Below are 18,559 nucleotides of genomic sequence, written 5' to 3' on the forward strand. Positions count from 1 at the left end.
GCACATCTTCATTAATGCTGTAACAACATTTGTAAAGTGGAAAATTTAACAAGGAAGAATATAAGACTAAATTGAAAAGGCAATCTCAGATTAAATAAGACTTATTAGATTTGCTGTTACTGTAAGTAAACGTATGAGCGGACCTCTAAAAGGACCAGGTTAAAGATCACACTTTTATCATTTTTTTAAAGCAAAAATACATTTTTTTTATTCCCAAAAGAGATGTTTTTGGAAAGGGTCAAAGCTTGCAAACACTGTCTACAGCAGCATAGAGTTACTTATTACTTGGGTGATTGTTGTTGACATTTTGTCCTGAAAAAGCTTCTACTTCTGTGAGATTTTGGCACAATTGCTTGAACTGTCCTTTGAGGTTTATCAACAGATAGTTTCTGATGTTCAGGTTAGGGGACAGTGAGGTCCGTGGGAAAACATATCGGTTCATACTGCTTGATGTAGTCCTCTTTTCATTTTTTACAGGCAGTATGAAGTGGGAATTTGCTGGTATTTAATCTAATCCACTCTTCTTTCCAACAGATGAATGTTCTCTGTGCCACTGGCTGCAGCACCCCCCCCAAACTATGTCTGATCTACTCCCACGCGTAACAGTTTTTCTTCACACTTTTATTATGCAGGTGTTCTGCACAGTAGAACCGTGCACCACTCCAATCTGTTAAGTATTCTCGGAGGATTTCTTGCGGTCAAACAAGGTTTCGATTTCCGGCAGCATTGCGAGGAGGGTTTTCTTGAACTTCCAAAAACTCAGCTTGACCTCCATCATTTCAAACAAGTCCCCACATCCATACCATTTTAGAATTTGCTATTCATACACCTAAAAATGCAGCTCGTCTCTGATCTGTCTTAACACAGGTTGTATAAAAAAGCAACAATTTGCAAAGGGAAGAGGTGCCCAGACTTCCCACAAGGAAGTCCAACTCACATACTATGACTATATACCAGAAAACAGATGATTGAAAATAGCATAAAATTCATAAGAATGAGCACTGATTACCGATGATGTGTGGGATTTGTTTCTTAACCCTGATCATTCTCATCATTTCACTGAAAATGTTACACTTCATTAACATGCTGATGCTAACCAAGTGATATCAAAGTCATCACAGCTTCTCTGGTGATATTTACAAGTTTGATTATCTCAGTATCATTTGCTAAGAGTGTGCACAGATACTGGTGCTTCTGTGTTTTTTGGGAAGTTGGCAAATGAACACAAATGAACTGTTGTTTGCTTGAATTATCTATAGGCTATACTTTTACAACAACTGATTGATTGACCTGATATTAAAAGTCAAAGAAATTATGTTAGTTGCTATATTTCAAGAGTCAGAGAGGTCGTCCACCAATAGGAAGATGTTCCCCGGCTTCATCAGTCCACATGCTAGAATATCCCTGATGCTTCACCCCAAATGTGTTCTCTACTGTGTACTTTATCTGGCTAATTAAACTGATAGAGAATTAATTTACAAATGCAAATGTACATGTACAGTTAATCTGAATGAAGACACTGATATAGCCCCTAAGATATAATGGCTCACTATGCAGACATTTCATTCAGTTTCAAGCGACTAGATTTCTCAAAAGAACCCATCTCCAAAGACAGTAATATGGATATATGTGCAACAGTCTGTTCAGTTGTTTGGAACAAAATGGTGACCTAGCTAACACCGTAACAGATTGCTGCCACTAGAAAGTCTGAAAATTCAGGTTAAAAGTTAACCTTACCTCCACAGCTCAGCTCAGACGACTCATGCATCTTCACCGTCTTCTGTCTCACAGCTCATGAATTCTTAAGAGCTTCTTTGATTCACTTCACCTTCATGGGTATGACAGAGGTCAAAGGAAAGCCCCACTATGAGAATAATCTATCACCGAAGCTGAACTTTGTGAACATTTATCAAAGATTTTTGTTTCACGCACATTTTTGAGAATATTTCTAAAAAAGACACAATTAAAATATGTTGCCATTTGTAAGCAGACTTGTTTTTTTTTAGCTCAAACTGCCCCTCTGACCACGTTTTATTAATTAACGGTGAGTTGTAGGTTAACTCTCCACAGTAGCCATGGACAAAGGACAAATTTTTCTTCATGATCCATCGTTTCACAGGTTTTAAAAGACAACTGCTGCTGGATTGCTCTGTGAAATCCAATAAAGCTAATCTATGGTATCATTTTTTTTTTTCAGACAGCAAAGACACAGAAGGAAAAGGGGATAAAGATCAATGAAATGTGAGAAATTCAAAGAGGTACTGTAATATTCCCAGGCATGTTTCCATCCAGCAGCAAAATCAAAGGTGTGACAGTACTTTTAAAGAAGTGTTTTATTGATCTTCTTAATCATTTTTCTCTCATCCCGTTTCTTTGAAACACTTCGCTAATCAGGACAAATTGACAGCGAGGAAAATTTGCAGTGCATTTTGAAGGCAGCCAATCAGCTTTGACAATCTTGCTGAAACTGTGGAGATGTGCCGCATGCACCTGCTAATCTTCCTCCAGTGATCAGAACAGCTGGGGTTTAATCTTAACATTGCACCCCAGGAGATGCTTCTCTCAGAGCCTCCAATCAGCACAGTATGAGAAAGAAGCTTAAGAATCCTGCAGTTCTCAGTGATGTTTATGTGTAAAAAGAAATCAGAAAACTATTGACAAATGAGCTAAATACGGGCGAAATGAGCCAGGAAACCAGACTGTTTTGAACAGTCTTATTGACCCTGTTTGTATCCACCCAATCCTACTATCTGTCCTTTGTCAAGAAGCATTTTACCAAAATAAGTCTGAGAACTGTTTAATGAGCTGTTTAATGATAAAAATGTCTCCTGCAGTGACCTGCAGAGATTGTAAAACCTGCAGGTTATCAGACTTTGGGACCGGTCGTAAAGAATTTTTTGCATAAGGAGAAAGCAAAGCAGCCAGATTTTACTTCTGATATGGAGTGTGCCATTGCTCTGACAGAAGTCCAGCACAGCTACCAGCTGAAACACAAATTAAAGAGAGTTTGCTCAATCCAACTGAACATTTGAACGCAACCTTAATTCACCCTGTAGGAGTAGTCCCAAGTTTCACCTTGGCACAAAAATCCAAAAGAGTTTTATATCAATAAAATGTATTTTACAGTAATCTCGAAGGAACAAGTTCAGACAATTATGCCCAAGCACCACCCATTCATCATCATTGCAAGGCCACTAGAAGGTCAGTAGGGCTGCGGAGAGGCATAGCATAATTCATGAGCTGTGTTTGAATTGCCCACTCACTCATCATAAAAAATTCACTATATAGAGGACTCACTAATGGACCTTGGCAGACAGCTACCGATGTATTTCAGACACCACTCAAATGCAGCTGTACTTATTTGTTGAATTTTGCCCCAGTTACTTAGTTATGTGTCACATAAAGACTCACAGGATGGGTGCACACCTTATCTGAAGTGATGGACAGCACTAAGCTGCTGTTTTTGGTTGAAAACATGTCTCTCTACATCACTAACATCAGACTTTATGACACAAATATATAAGCACTTGTACTTTTGTAGTTGCGCTGCATCCACCGGCACAAGAACTGAGTGTAGCTATAACTATAAAATAATTCAGTGTACCACTCTTGAATTAATTTAGCCATAAAAAGCAAATAGATATGCCAAAGCATAGCCAAAAGATATGCCAAAGCATAGCTGTTGGTTACACAAGCCCTATTGTAGCTGGCATTCCAATATTTAGTAAGTGAACTACATTACAAGTTATTCTTAATAGGTTTATTGTTTAAATTGAACAGCATAAGTTTGACATGTGGTTCTTCCTCCAGGCAGAGAAAGAGGCTTTATTCCTTTATGGTTGAGATGTCACAGGAGTTTTATTTTCCTCACATGGCATTGACGGCAAATACAATCTCATTAACAAGCTGCAAATGTTAGCACCAGCTAAAAAACATTTTTTTGTATTGAGAATACTTGAACAAATGTATCTCTATGTACCTTCATCTTATAAACATACATCTTACAATGTCTAATACTGCTGCTTGTTAACTTGCTGTTAATGGGCAGCTCCAGATGACAGAGTCTGTGAGCAGTGTGTCTAAAGCACAGGAACATTTTTTTCTCCCAGTGGTCTTTTACTCTCTAAGTAAATCACTAGTGGAGAGTTATTGATCTCGAATAATGACAAAGTCAAACAGCAGGGAATGGTTTATAACAAAAAGATGAAAATCTGATGATAATCTGCAGGCATTTCCTTCACTCAACTTTAGGCTTCAAAGTATGATTTTTAAATATGATTAATTAAAAATGGCAGCTGATATCTTTTTCATGTGTAGTAAATTATGAGGGAAAGTTGGAAGAATGGTTGACCGTGACAGTCATGTGTGCATGTGAATAATAAGCTGAGTTTAAAGCATATATTCGTGGAGCATTTGGCGAAATCGGATGCTTTCATCAGGACAGAGAAGTCCTTCTCACACAAACCTTTTGTTTCTGTAAATGTCAAGGCTTGAAGACAAATGAGCCAGCAAACAATTAGTGTGGACTCACATCTTCCTTAATGAAATTATGTTTATCTTGTCCATGCATAGACCTGCTGTTTATCAGAGAAAACACAGAATGGCCTTGACTAACATTATACAGGCAGAGATGGCTTAAACATATTCACAAAGGAATCTACACACGCATGTTGAATGGAAAAGTTTCTTTGGAAAACCAAGGTTTCCTATGGTCAGCCAATACAGTATTACATACAGGAGGAACATTCAGTCTATGCATTCTTTTTTTTTAAATCAAAGGTGCCTGAGTACTAATAATTAACGACTTTGCAAAAATGAATGTACAACACAGTTTTTGCCATGTCTTGTTTTTTTTGCGATGAAGTATTTTATTCATTTTGTTTGATAAATGTTGAACAATCAGGGTTTTGTTTTCGGAAAAGTGGATATTTCTAAATTAATGTTGTTGCAACTGTTGCTGTTGCTGTCCCTTAATTAAAGCATATGCTTAATTGAGAAACATTTATAAAAAACACTTCATAAAAGTAACAATTCACTTTCCCAGTACGTCTACATTTACTGCATGGGTTTTAGTTCATTTGAAGAGAAAGGAAGAGTGCTGTTGAGTAAATAACACAACCTTTTAGTTACAACAAAGGCAGGATGCATAGCATGAAATCTATCATTTGTGTTCAGTCATAATGTTCAGTACTCAATACAGTGAATTTAATGCATTTACACTGTTTGGGGACAGAAAGGTTAGGCACTCACTCCGCATCACCATTAGCACCATTAGTACTGCAAAGTCTGGCTTCTCTTTGAGACTGCAAGTGAAACACTGCACACAGATAAAACCTGAAACAAAAGGCAAATAAATGCAAGAGCTTCACTGTAATTGTTCTGCTCCTGTAGAATTAAACATAATTCATATCTTTGCATATTTGTGGCTCAGACATTGTACATTATTTTGTGATCTGGGCCATACTTAGAGGTCTTTTATACATAACAATGATAGAAAACATCCCTTACTGGTCAGGTATGAATGGTAGAATATTGGACTGGGGGAGGTCGTAAAGCATCCATCTAAAATGCAAATGAAACTGTATCCAAATGTATACAAAGGGGTTTCATCTGACAGTTACTGAACATAAGAAGTGTCCTGAGTGCATTGGCTGCAAAGCACTTGTAAGAAACTGAAGAAACTTTTTGGGAAGCTAATCAGCAACATGGGAAATGGAGTTATCTGGGAGCAGAGAGCAACAGTCAGTAAATGAAAAACTCTGATTCTGACTGACTGTAGGGAAATCAGGATGTCCAACTGCTGATTTTTCTATTTTAATTAGGCTATATGGACTGCTGGAGGAATTTAATGTCAAATTAAATAATAAGCAGATAAGCAGCCGAGGCTGCAAGGATGAAAATGTGTCAGTCAGCACCACAAAAGTATGATGGTGAACCAAAATATTGAGCTGAGAGGAGATGAAACTGATATACTACTACATTGTTACAGATGGTTTCATTTAGAATGTTTCCTAAAAAAATACAACAGAACAAACACAACAGACAAAAAAAGAGAAAGACAAAAAAAGAGAAAGAAAATGCACAAAAACATTCTTTCTGATTTGCTGCCAGTCTGACTTGTGAGCGTGTTGGTTTTACTTCCTCCACGTCAAATCTGACAGTTCATTTCTGAACTGAGGAGAAATAAATTAATCTTTCTTATTACAAAGAAACAACACATAGAATCCGCAGAAGTTAATATCTCTGTTTAGCACTATGCTGTCACCCAACTCCGTTAACCAAGAGTCAACCATTACTACCACCTCAGTTTGTTACATTAGCTATGCACTCACATTGATTGATGGAGAAGGAGATTATTTCTTCATTTTTTGAAAATATGTAGAATTCTGTAAATGTCTTTTTGGAATAATAAAAATTTGCTTCTGCATCTGAGTTTATTCCTAATGTGTAATTACATGAGTATTGACACTTTGTCCGATATCTAATATCAAAGCAGAAGTAAAGAGACAGATTGCAGCAATAGAGCCATGTTTGTGTTGTGTGCGTGTGAGAGAGAAAGAGTATATATTATATATATATATTGCCAGTATATTAACAGCAATTTGTGGTTTTATCCTCTTTGAAAGTTGTCCCTCAGGCTCTCTGAATAAAGAAAAGTGATTTCATTTACAAACAAAACACCAGCTATGGGTGAAAAAGTCATTTAAAGCCTGGGTTATCTGCATAAAATTATATTTCCTGCATGGTTGTAATACACTCAGATATAGTCACTAGGTTTTAAAATTGTGACGATGATTATCATGAGAATTCAAATTATTATTATATTATTATCAAACAGAATTCTGCTGAGTTTAGTGGCCTTGGAGGAAATATGATGTTTCTTCTGAACCAGCTGCTGCTTGGACTATATGATTAACAGATCATCAACCATGCGTGGAGAAGAAAAACAACCCACAGCTAATCAATGCCACCAATTCTGTAACTCCTGATTCTTTGTGCTTTAACCATTTTATCAACCTTTATTTATACAGGTAAAATATACAGGTAAAGGTATACAGGTAAAACCATGTGTCTGCTTTATATATTTTTGTAAATAAAATGAGGATTGACAGGAGTGTAATGGTGCTGTTTGATAAAGTGTATTTGATACCTGATTATTTAGCACCATCTAGTGGTTTATCCTCCTCTCCTCTTTCACATCAGTAAGAACAGGGAGCCATCTTCTACTTGTGTATGAAAAAATGTGTATGAAAGCAAAACATAAGAGGTCTCAGACAAGTCCATCCGTTTTTCAAAGAACATTATATCTGCATAGAATGAGAGAATATATATCTAATAATATGTGTAGATGTGTATGTTTGTCTGTTTGTGTGTATGAAAACCATATATTGCTTTTTTTCTCATATATTGTATTTCTATGTCTAAAACATCATGTTGACTTGTAATGGAATTTACTGTATGAATAAAATCGTCTTTGCCATCATTGAGTTAACTCTCCCGATGTATATAAAGTTTAATGAATTTTTTTTTAAAAAGGGGGGGGGGTTATAAGATGGTTTTTAGATTACTCCATCCTGTGGAAAAATACATGTCATGTTTTTTTTTTAATCACTTTAAAAGAATAGTTGATACAAGGGTTCACTTTTCTGCATGTATACACTCCTGTAAGATGGATCTAGATCAGCTCAAGATCTAAGATGTAGGCAAGGTGTTTGGGAATGTTATAGGTTCTTGTAAGTCTAACTTTAGAACCATAAACTGGAGTTAGTTGAACGTTTTTTGTTTACTCGGTTGGGGTGATAGGGCTGAAAACGCCGAATAAGTGCGTAACTAAATCCAGGGCGTTTATTGTCATTTTTTAAATACAAGTTGTCCATATTATTCACTTCCCACGGGCCTGAAAGGCGAAAATGATTGAAGTAAAAGAAGACGAAGAACAATAGCGACGTCTTGTCTGTGTGTTCTACGTCACTTGCCTGCGTCGGTGTAAATGATAAATACTCCCCCAGCAGCTGCAGGCTCAGTTAGCCAACACGATCCACTGGCTGTGTATGAGCAAAAGAGTTTTCCGTTATTGTCTGATATTAATCGTGGTAGCTATCGGGTTAGGTTGTAAATCTTTTTTTGTGCTTTACAAGGCTGCATCAAGTTGCTGTCGTAAAGCTAATTTTAGTGTTGGAGCTACTTTAGCTGAGCTAGCTAACCCCTCAGATGTGTTAAGTCTGCTTCACGAAATCTCCTAGTTTTGAGAGCCCGTCCTGCTCTGAGCTGAAATGGTCCTTTCCTTGGTGAACCTTTGTGCCAGAGAGGTGGTGAGTGACCACAGCTCGTCCCCCAGCTGGTTAAGATGGGTGCCCAGGGAGCTGTACAGGGCGCTGCTGGAGGCCGCCTTCGCCAGCTGCAGACCGCTGGCTGTGGGCGAGCTGGTGCAGCGGTGGCCTGAACGCGCCCTGCGAGTTGGTGGACGGAGGGAACGGGGCCAAACTGTGCCAAATCGACTTAGCATCCAGGCTCTGTTACTTGCAGTTGTCAGAGGATTGACAGACCACAGGTATGAAAAGACGTTGAAGTTCCTCTTATTTCTTTCTTCCTGTTTGAGACATTTTAGGTGATGTCTCATTGTACCTGAAACCGAACCGACTACCATAAATGTGAAACAATTATTCTAACCTTTTAAAAGGGGATCATTCAGAGCTGTTTCACCTCTAAACCCGATCAAACTACTACATTCAGGTTGGTCAAATCTGCAAAAGGTTATCCCAGAGAAGTTGACTAAACATTTACTGAAAAACAGGAAAACCCTTATTTTTATGTTTGCATCATGATCTGAAATACAAGTATTGTTTCTGAGCGCTTTATTTCTTCTCCAAGGTGTGCCCTGCAGGTGCTGGACCTCTCTGGACTGCAGGGAGAGGAGGGGGGACTGGGGGACTCGATGGGAGGCTGGTCTCTGACCGTAGCCCTCTGCACCATGGTCGTTCAGGCCAGAGCTGGAGCACAGCGGGCACAGAGGAAAGAAGCAGACCGGGAGAGGAAACGGTTCTCAGCTCTTGAAAGAGAAAGGGACTTAAAGAGAGAGAGGGGACAGAGGCAGGGGCCAAAGGAACTTAGGGATGACGAGACAGGCCATAACAGGGACAGGACTGCGTCTTCAGGTCCTGCAAGCGAGGAGGAGCTGATTAAAGGAGTCAGGAGGAGGATGGAGATGGAGAGAAAAAGAGGGATGGTAGCAGCAGGTTTAGGAGGCAGTAAAAGGGAAGTAGAAGAAAAAGTGGTTGATATTGATGTGATGGTGCATATAAGAGCTGATCTTTTTGTCAACGCTCGATCTTGGGAGCGTGCCCGTGTGGCTCTGAGCTCACCAGGACCCCTGAAGCTTCAGTGCAGATACCTGCGCGTGGAAGAGATTTCCGTGTCGAGTATCAGGACCTTGCTTGACCTGCTGCCACGCAGGGGTCTTCTGGGCGTCGACTTTCGCTACAGCAGCCTCGGGGTGTCTGGCTTGGCTGAGCTGTTGCCGTTGCTTTCCACCTTTCCTTCTCTGAACTCCCTCCGTCTGCATTACTGTAACCTGGATTTTCGCAGAGACCACCTTGGACAGGAAGATGCACTGAGGGACCTGTCGCAGGGTCTGGCTCATCTGCAAGAGCTGCGGCAGCTCAGCCTCACTGCTCTGCGGCTGTCTGGACAACTGCGTGTGTTGCTCAGGTGCGGCTTGTTCATCCATTTAAATAAGTGTTATGAGTTAACTTTATATCCCATAAGCCTTGTAAATAGGATTATGTCAGTTTTTTCCCCAAATTTCTTTGCCATAGATTTGCGGAAACAAACGCCACCTTTAAACAAGATGCCAGTTGCTGTCCAGGCCTTGAAAATGTGAAAATGTCGCTGTTACTTTGCTCATGATTATAAAAAGCTGCCTTTTTTAAAGATGTTTTTACCAGCAAATGTACTGCATTTAAGGGAAAGTAGCTGAGGTGGGAGTATTCAGTTGCAGCTTAGGCAGTAGATGCCACCAAGTACAAAATGAATCTCCCTTAAACAAATTGTTACAATAAAGCAAAATATCAGGTGTCTTTAGTTATGATAGTAAAGGAAGAGCATTAAGTGTGAGTGCTGTTTAAACATTAGCTTCTTCTTCTGTTCCAGCTCACTACCTCAGCCTCTGGAGATCCTAGAGCTGCCCTATTTGAGCCTGAGTCCAGCTGACCTCGCCTATCTGTCCTGCAGCCATCATGCCTCCACACTGCAGCAGCTGGATTTAAGTGAAAACTGCCTGGATGCGAGCACCCTGACCTCGATTCGCCGCCTTCTCTCCCAGGCTTCCAGCAGCCTGCAGCACCTGTCCCTAAGTGGCTGTGGTCTGACTGACGGCCTGCTGGGGCTCTTGTTGCCCTCACTGGGGGGCTGCTGGGCCCTTAAGAGCCTGGCTTTGGCTCTGAATCCCCTTTCCATGGCGGGCCTCATGGACCTGGTGCGAATGGCAGTGAGAATGCCCTCCTTACGACAATTACTCTACCCTAACCCCCTGGAGGACTACCAACCGGGTCTTCCCGACCTGCCCTCCAGTGCTCAGTTGTTGGACTGGCCTCTGGATGAAGCCACAGACATAAACATGACCAGCAGCCAGCTTAATAGGCTGCTGATAGAAAGCAAACGCCCCGACCTCTTCCTGACCTGTGACCTGCTCAATTACGATAAAGACTTGATGGATTAGGTCAAGAGGTCTTTTTAATCTATACATTGATGTAGCAGAGCAATGCACATAAAACCTGACAATCACACTGCCACAAGAAAAAATTGTATCCCTTTTTTAATGCCATTTCTTGATCACAAGCAGTCATTTGTGAAGAATTCAATCAGTTAATTTCTTTGTTACAACATGAAAATGAAATCGGTGCAACACACACCTCCATCAGTTTCCAAAACATGAGTAAGGTGGCATGAGGGAAAGCCTCTTGGCTACCAAATAAACACACATGTTATTGTTGGAAACATGCAGTCAATATATTGAATGGTTACTCACAAAAATAGGCAGGTTGGTCTGGTTACACTCAAATGGACCGGAGGTGATAAGGTCCCACTTAGTCAGAAGCTGCTACACTGCTTATATACATTTACCTTTTGACTGTGTTGCATATGAGTCACTGCTGCTTTTTAGTGCTTAAATATCAGGTTACAAGGCTACACATTTCCTTTGAAATGGAATGATTGTAACTTGGAAATATTTTCTATGAGATGCATTAAGTATTTTACTCTAGTCTCTGCTGTATTCCTTAGGAAATGTTCAGAATTACGCTTCCTGCATCATTCAGCCCTACGTGTACCACAGAAATGCATCAGTACGCTGAAACCAAATAAATCATTTTTAATCAGCAGCGTTTAAAGAGTCATTTAATTTCAAAGGGGAGGCTGTCACGGGGCTTATCGGGTGTCGACGGGACTCTTGCAGACTAGTGTTTGAGGCATTGTCTGTAGTATTCCACCAAAGACTGCTGCTGAATGAAGTAGCGCCGAACCGAGGTTCTCAGCCAGTCCTCCTCTGAGTAGACTTGAAAGGGGCGCAGGGTGACTCGAGGTAGAGGCAGAGTTATGAAATTAGGAAAGTGCATGAGGAAGGGACGCTTTTGCAGGGGGGGAAGAATGATACCTAAATGACAAAGAGTCCCGTTAAATGTTGATTTTTGTACAATCAAGGTGTCCCATTTGATCAAATGTCTCAGCTGAAATATAGCAACTTCTTACCTGGTGGCCTGCGTATTCTGCTCATGCTGTATGTCTCTCCCAGACGAAGGATTGGTTTGAAGCTACTAAAAGAATCGAAAACATAACTGGGTATTATATTTAGGGCTTTATTGAGATCTCAGAAAAGTTCCCGTGGTACACAAGCATGACTTTTACATACCACTCGTGCAGAGGTAAGATCACAGTGTCTTTGCGGCCAAGACATGCGACCTTTCTGTACTCCTCTTTTCGCACACGGCAGAAATAGTTGAGCACGTCCACCTTGGTGAAGGCAGAGAATTTCTTGATGCCCAGATGTTTGTTATATTCCTAGTTGCATGGAAATGAAAGACGGGCAAGCAGTTAATTACTTATAGCAGTCAGTCAACAACACTGTGAGAAGCTCTCATCTGCGTCTATTTAGAGGATATCAGAAGCAGAAGAGAAGTAATACATAGAGGGAGAGCTTCTACGTCTTTTGTCACGCTCAAAAATACCATCACTATTATTTGAGGGTGAACAGCAAATATGTTTGTGCCTGTACAAGAAGAAGAACAAATGACGTGATACTAACTTTGAATTTGAAGATCCACAACGCAAACCAACGATCTGCTTTGCCATGGAGGCTCTCCCAGGTATTAGACTGGTCCAGCAGCTCTGACTCCCAGCTTTCCAACTCTGGCCACAACCACTGCTCAGCCTGGTCAACACCTACTGCTCTCAGCAGACGCAGTACTGGATTCCTATCAACAAAACCACGGCATGATACACACCTTCGTCTCGAAAAAGTAGTTTAACTGATACCAGTAATCAAACGTTAAGAGCCTCACCGGAGGTCCAGCTCTTGATAGGCTAGAAGAGTTAGGATCTTTATCATAAGATTGTAACCGATCTCAGACTTCAGATGTACCAACAGATTCAGCATCTCGGTAAGCACGCTGCGTTCTACAGCCGACTGAAACACATGTAAAGTTAATCACAACCTCGCAGTCCATTTCTTTAGCAGCACAGTGACAGTCTCCATCCAGCGATACCATGTGTGGTCGTGCAAATTTTTGCAAAGAGTCGATGAGGCCTGCATGAAGCTCGTCTGTGTTGTGTAGGAGTCTCTGCTGGTGCAGGGCCCAGATGGCAACCAGGATTGTGACCTTGGATGTTGTGCAGCAGGTTTGTAGACAGTTCAGCAGCTGTAGGGAGAAGTCCTCAGCAGACAGGTCGTCAGGGACCTGCACACAGACAGACAAACAACTCAACATCAAAAGTCGAACCGTGTTCATCGCTAAGCACATTGATATTTCGCAACATGCTACCTTTTTATCAGGGTACAAGTCACTAAACCATTCCATCTCTGCAAACTGTTTGTGGAACGTCGGCACTTCAGGGGAGGGTTCCTGCGGTGGAGGCGGAGGCAGAGACGGAGGCGGAGTCGGAGTGGTAGTCGGAGTCGGAATCGGAATCGGAGTCGGAGGCGGAGGCAGAGGCAGAGGCAGAGTCATAGTCGGAGGCGGAGTCGGAGTCCTGGGTCGAGGTGGAGTGGGAGTTCTGGGTTTTGGTGGCTCTACTGGCTTTATGATCTCTGCTACAGGCTACAGGAGTCAGACAGAAATCAGAGCTGCATCATTTTTTTTTCTTTTTCAGTTAAGACAGGAGATACTCATACCTTTTCAGTTTTCTCAACCCGGACAGGCTTCTTCACCATGACGGGTTTTTTTGGGGTCACTTTCTCAACAGGTGGTGACAGGTCTTCCGTGGGGGTCTTTGGGGGCTTTCTTTTCTGCAGTTGTACAGTCAGATCAAAACTTTCCTCCATGACATACTCGACAACAGGCAACAAACAACGGCATCTAACAAAGTTTTAGTAAAACTCTAAATTCAGCAGCAAACAGAGAGTACACAGCACTCATCACGCTGGCAGTTTGTACCTTCTTTTTCTCCACGTTTACAGGAATTTCCTTTTTACTTTGAGGGCGGACGTCCTGTTTTTTCTTGGGAAGGTTACGAGGCCTAACGTATTTTCTTTCAGTGTAAACCGAGTATTTTGACGGATCAAAGATGTCATCTATTTCAGTCTGTAAAAGAAAATCAGACGACTGATGAAATAAATCAATCCGCAGAATGGAGAGGTGATCTCTAAAGGTGATCTCTGGTACAATCTGTAAAAGGAAAGCTTAAAAAGATAATCATCTGATTTCTGATTAGGAAGTTTATCAGACAAATTGTGTATTTTGCTGAAAATGCTGTGGATGCAAGAGACTGTAATATGGACCTTATTAATGGGTGGCAGTCCATAGATTATATTCATGTAGTGATAGAAGGCCTCTTTCTTGGTTTGCTTTGTACTGGGAGGCTTCCCTTTGTGGCATTTCACACTGCTTTGAAAGAGTGCCTCCAGGTCCATGTTTGAAGTCACTAAGCTCTCCTGAAAATGACACCAGCCAGGCCTCTGAGTAAAATCAACGTGCAATTTTCAGTATATACACTGTCAAGTTCCATCATTGTACACAAACCTGCTGTTGCATGCCTCCAATCATTACCCGATTGTTGGCGATTGCTTGAAACATGTGTTCCTCATCTTTAGGCGGGCTAGAACACAGGATATTGCTCAGAGCTTGTTAAGATCCTTGGCATTCTGTTTCACTCGATGTGTACGCTGAATAAACCTTACTTTGTTTGGCTGTGTGTTTCTTTATCCACAGGAATAGGAATATCAGGAAGAGGCTCAGCACAATGAGTGAAATTGAGCTGTAAATTAACAATAAATAAGGAACCATTAAAATTAAATCATAATAATCATAAAAAATTATGTTATAAATTAACATACTGTTGTACCCTTTCTCTGTAGTTGTGTGGCAGAAACTTTGCAAACCTCATCTTGTACAGATCCCCTCTGATACCCAGGTACAGCTGTCCTCCAAACTGACTGTAGGCAAGACACTGAGGCACAGCATGAAGCTGCAGTGTCCTGGAGGGATTACAGGGTTAACCTGTACTGTGTAGATTCCCTGTCTGAAATATACCAAACTGAGCTGAAGATGCAAGTGATCCGAGTCAGGTAATGAACTCCAACCTGATGAGGTGATTCTCTTCATTCCAGATACGCAGTGTCTTATCCAGACTGCTGGAAACAAACACCTTCAGTTCAGGAATCCCACAAAGTCCTGCAAGAAAACGGAGCGAGCAAAGTCACTCAAAAACAGCAAAGTTCTCATCACGCAGTTTAGCAGGTAAGGAAAATTGTCTGTTTGACCTGTGAAGTGGTTTGAATGTCCTTCCCTGGGCTGATAATCTGTTTGGTTGAGCAGGTTGAAGAGCTTTAGTCTGTAGGAGCCACTGCTGGGCTCTTGAAAGGTCAAGGCGAACTGTGACCCCACTGTTGCCAGATGGACATGAGGTTGATCACACTGCAGACTCATTTGTTGGCTCAGACACTCCTCAATGTAGGGATAGACTCTCCACACGACCACCGTCAAGTCCTCACCTTAAAGATAAGGAAGATATCATCGAATCATCACTGACAAGCACACAAAAGGCAATGAAGTTAGGATTTACCTGAGGAGAGGAGGTAGTGGTTCTCAGGGCACGCCTGCATTGCTGTGACTCTCTGGCCGTTGTGTGCCGGCGTTCTGAACAAGACCTTCCCGCTATCCGATTTCAGAACACTCACACAGCCTCCGTTTTGGCCAATGATAATCAAAAATCTGTTCAAACACAGAAATATTATCAGATTTGAGGTAACAGAGATCCTCTGACACCATGGTTTTTAAACTTTGAAGTGAAATCCCTCACTTATTCTTGGCACCATCGAGCTCTATGTACTTCCTGTGACTGCCACCTCTCCCCTCCTGTAAACTTTGCCATTCCTCTAAAGCTTTCTGTGTGTCAGCTACACAACTGTAAAGCACCATGCAGCAGGCAGGGCCAGGAACCGGCAGTTTTTTGGCAAGTTTTTTTGTCACGCGGTCTGTGCGCTGCCAGGGCCCCTGGCCTATGCCTGGCCATTCTTGCATCACAGTGATTGGATTAGAGAGCATGTTGGCTTGCAGCACTGTACCTGCCACTGTTAAAACAAACAGGATCTCTCTGTGCAGGCAGTAGTCGGCACATAAAATTCTTTCCTTTGCCTTGAAAGAAGTCAACACTGCCCCTGTTTCTTCAGCCAAAAAAGTGATATCACAGTCACCACTGATGCAAAGGACTCGCGTGGGGTAAGGAGCAGGCAACTGTGAGACTGCGATTTGTCTCACAGGGGCATCTTCTCTCCCGAGTTGATGGGAAAGGGTGTACAAATTTCTGACAGCCCACAAGTCCAACCCCCGGTGCGAAAAAGAGAAGAAGATGTCTCCTTTTTTTGTGCCTCTTATGTAGAGCGGAGGTCTTTTCTGTTCTGTCTGAACACAATCAACTGCCTCACAGTCCTCCACATTCCAGATACGGATTGTGCAATCCACTGAGGAGGATACCAAGATGTTTAATTTAGAGCAGTAGAACAGGGAATTCACCACATCTAAGCAAAAAGGAACAAACAGAAAGCAGACCAAAAATGAAGTAAATCAATGAGGAGGCAGAAATAGAAATATGGAGCACTTCAGTCATAATGTTACCATTATGTCCTAAAAAAGCCACACGTGGTTCCCAATCAGGACCCCATACTGTTATAGCCAGGTCTTGGGAAGACATAATCAAACAGTCCAGCTGAGAGCAGTATGTCACCGCAGTGATATTGCTGAAAACAAACAAACAAACAAAAGAAAAGTAAAAAATAGTACACAGTAATGCATTTCAGCAGCCTGAAAGTCGTCATTCTCCGCCATAAACAGTCATTCAATAGTTAATTGGGTACAACTTATTAATCTAGTCCACTGTCATAACTGATACATTAACAAAGCTGAATATGTTCATTTCTTATTGATCACTTTGGTTACATGTTTACATGTTCATAACATCAGGTGTGAGGGGCAGAAACCTCTGATCGTATATCACATGTTACCATACAAACCATGACCAAAGATCATTCTTGTGCTCTAGGACCCTCCCGCCGTCGAGGTCAACCACTGTCACGGCCTGCCCGCTCACAAAAAAGCCTCTGTGGGGCTTGTCAACTCGTGGAGGAGCCAGGGTCATATGAGTGAAAGCGCCGTATTGCTGCAGCTCCTCCTGTATCGTCAGCTTGCGCCTCATGAGCATCACCGACCACACACACACGTTCCCAGCACCTGCTGTAACCAGCTCTGTCGAGTGCTCTGCGGCCTCGCAAATTTGTATGTCCAGGGCATTGTCAGCAGTGTCCAGAGGGCGTAACTCGCTGTCCAGAAGTGTGAATATGGGGCCGGGACCCCAGCCAACCAGACAGCCAGGGATCTTTGTAGCAGTCAAGCCCGTGAAAGGCAAGCATGTTGAGAGGGTTTGCCTGTGGCCAGCTTTATAAAGACACACTGTGTTGTCCGAATGGAGGCTAATGAATGCTGCAGCAGCCTCAGAATACATCATGAAACGCACGGGGCTGTCGCAGGAGAAATGCTGCAGGTGACGGAGACCATGATGAGCAAACAACTGCTGCTTCCTCACAGAGAGAATAACCTGCCGAGACAGACAAAGAGAATGTACAATTGGAAAGACCTCTGACAGTGCTCATGTCAGGTCAGCATTATGTTAGTGTACCTTTTCTGCATGCTGCTTCACATTCTGTCCAAACAACTGAACAGGGGTTTTCTCATTTGGTGTCCCATTATGTTGAGAAAGCAGCTTCAATGTTGGACTGTGAAACAGCACGGTGGTTGTTGTGCTCTTCTCTCCCGGTGCCACCATTTTCAACAGCGTCTACTAAAGACTCAAAATGATGATCTCATTTTTGCTGAAGGAGACCATTTCTGCATGGCACTGTAGAAAAGCAAGGTCCACACAAAGTTAGATTTAATCTGAATATACAGTGCTGGTTTCATATTTTCTTATGTACTTGAAAATCCCACAACTTCACAGATTAAGCTGGAAGCTGTACAAACATTGTTTTTATTAAAATTATATAACATGGATGACTTATAGGAATGCCTGGTTCATGTTAGGTGTGAATCATCAGCTTCAGACACGGGACAATTTTTTTTTTTTATTTTGTTAAAAACAATAACAGAATCACAGAGGGGTCACTTTTTTTTGCTTTAGAAAAATAGAGGGGACCTCCTTTTCTCTATTTTTGACTCTGTTGTATGTTATTTCCTAAAACAAAATCTGTGAAGAAGTCAAATTAAGCTAAACTGTTTGCTAAAATATATGTTGAGATATCGGGTTGAAAAAAATCGGGAAAACAAACAGCCAAACAAGAACAGCGACGACAAAAAACAGCTAACATCTGAGCCAAATGTTGCCTGTTGTATTCGTTATTGTCAAAGCTAGCTTTCTTACGGATGGAGCTTCAGATTTATAGCTATAAAAACTCAAAGCCAGGTAACGCGGGGTCGGCTGTACTTACCTTTCAGGTAACTGGTAAATATGAATCCTGGATCCAGTCATGCGTCTGCAGTTTACGCAATGTTAACCGAGGCGAAATCCTGAAACTTGGACAAAGTGCTAAAAGTTTCTTCTCTGCGCCCTAAAGCTCCGTGTTGGTTGCTAGGTAACTGGTTGCTCCGCTACCGCCATGGCTCCAGGTCGCTTTGACTTCAAATGTTTCGCAGAAACGACATTTTAGTCGGATTCCAGTACATTTCAGAAGGAGTTTGAATATTAAACTGGACACTTTTAAGCCAGTAAATAAAGATCTAAATAATTAAAGACTTCACAACAACAGCAAAATCCCCGTCCAGTTAAACCAGATGTCTAAAAATTAAAAAAAGAGAGTTCA

General features: G+C 41.6%; 3 protein-coding genes across 3 annotated transcripts in view; 2 read left to right on the forward strand and 1 right to left on the reverse strand.

The window, feature by feature from the left end:
- gimap4 (GTPase IMAP family member 4) overlaps positions 1-18,559 on the forward strand; it is a 222,830-nt gene that overhangs the window by 164,202 nt on the left and 40,069 nt on the right. The gene's annotated exons all lie outside the window — the stretch shown is intronic.
- Positions 8,004-11,364, forward strand: LOC140284694 (leucine-rich repeat-containing protein 14). Its single transcript, XM_072378639.1, has 3 exons — positions 8,004-8,551; positions 8,872-9,708; positions 10,150-11,364. The coding sequence occupies exons 1-3, from the start codon at positions 8,274-8,276 to the stop codon at positions 10,715-10,717; spliced, it is 1,683 nt and encodes a 560-aa protein (XP_072234740.1). The 5' UTR covers positions 8,004-8,273; the 3' UTR covers positions 10,718-11,364.
- wdr97 (WD repeat domain 97) lies at positions 11,180-18,312 on the reverse strand. The gene is made up of 21 exons (XM_072378638.1): positions 18,188-18,312; positions 17,383-17,601; positions 16,721-17,301; positions 16,326-16,447; positions 15,511-16,228; positions 15,274-15,422; positions 14,972-15,202; positions 14,792-14,882; positions 14,554-14,686; positions 14,390-14,466; positions 14,232-14,307; positions 13,991-14,143; positions 13,647-13,793; positions 13,385-13,498; positions 13,035-13,310; positions 12,759-12,950; positions 12,555-12,679; positions 12,299-12,467; positions 11,906-12,054; positions 11,746-11,810; positions 11,180-11,650 (listed from the first exon to the last, which is right to left on the reverse strand). Exons 2-21 carry the CDS (start codon positions 17,527-17,529, stop codon positions 11,454-11,456), a joined length of 3,912 nt encoding a protein of 1,303 aa, XP_072234739.1. The 5' UTR covers positions 17,530-17,601; positions 18,188-18,312; the 3' UTR covers positions 11,180-11,453.

Source organism: Leuresthes tenuis, unplaced genomic scaffold (genome assembly GCF_036924035.1).
Source record: "Leuresthes tenuis unplaced genomic scaffold, fLeuTen1.0.hap1 SCAF_24, whole genome shotgun sequence".
Classification (NCBI taxonomy): Eukaryota; Metazoa; Chordata; class Actinopteri; order Atheriniformes; family Atherinopsidae; genus Leuresthes; species Leuresthes tenuis.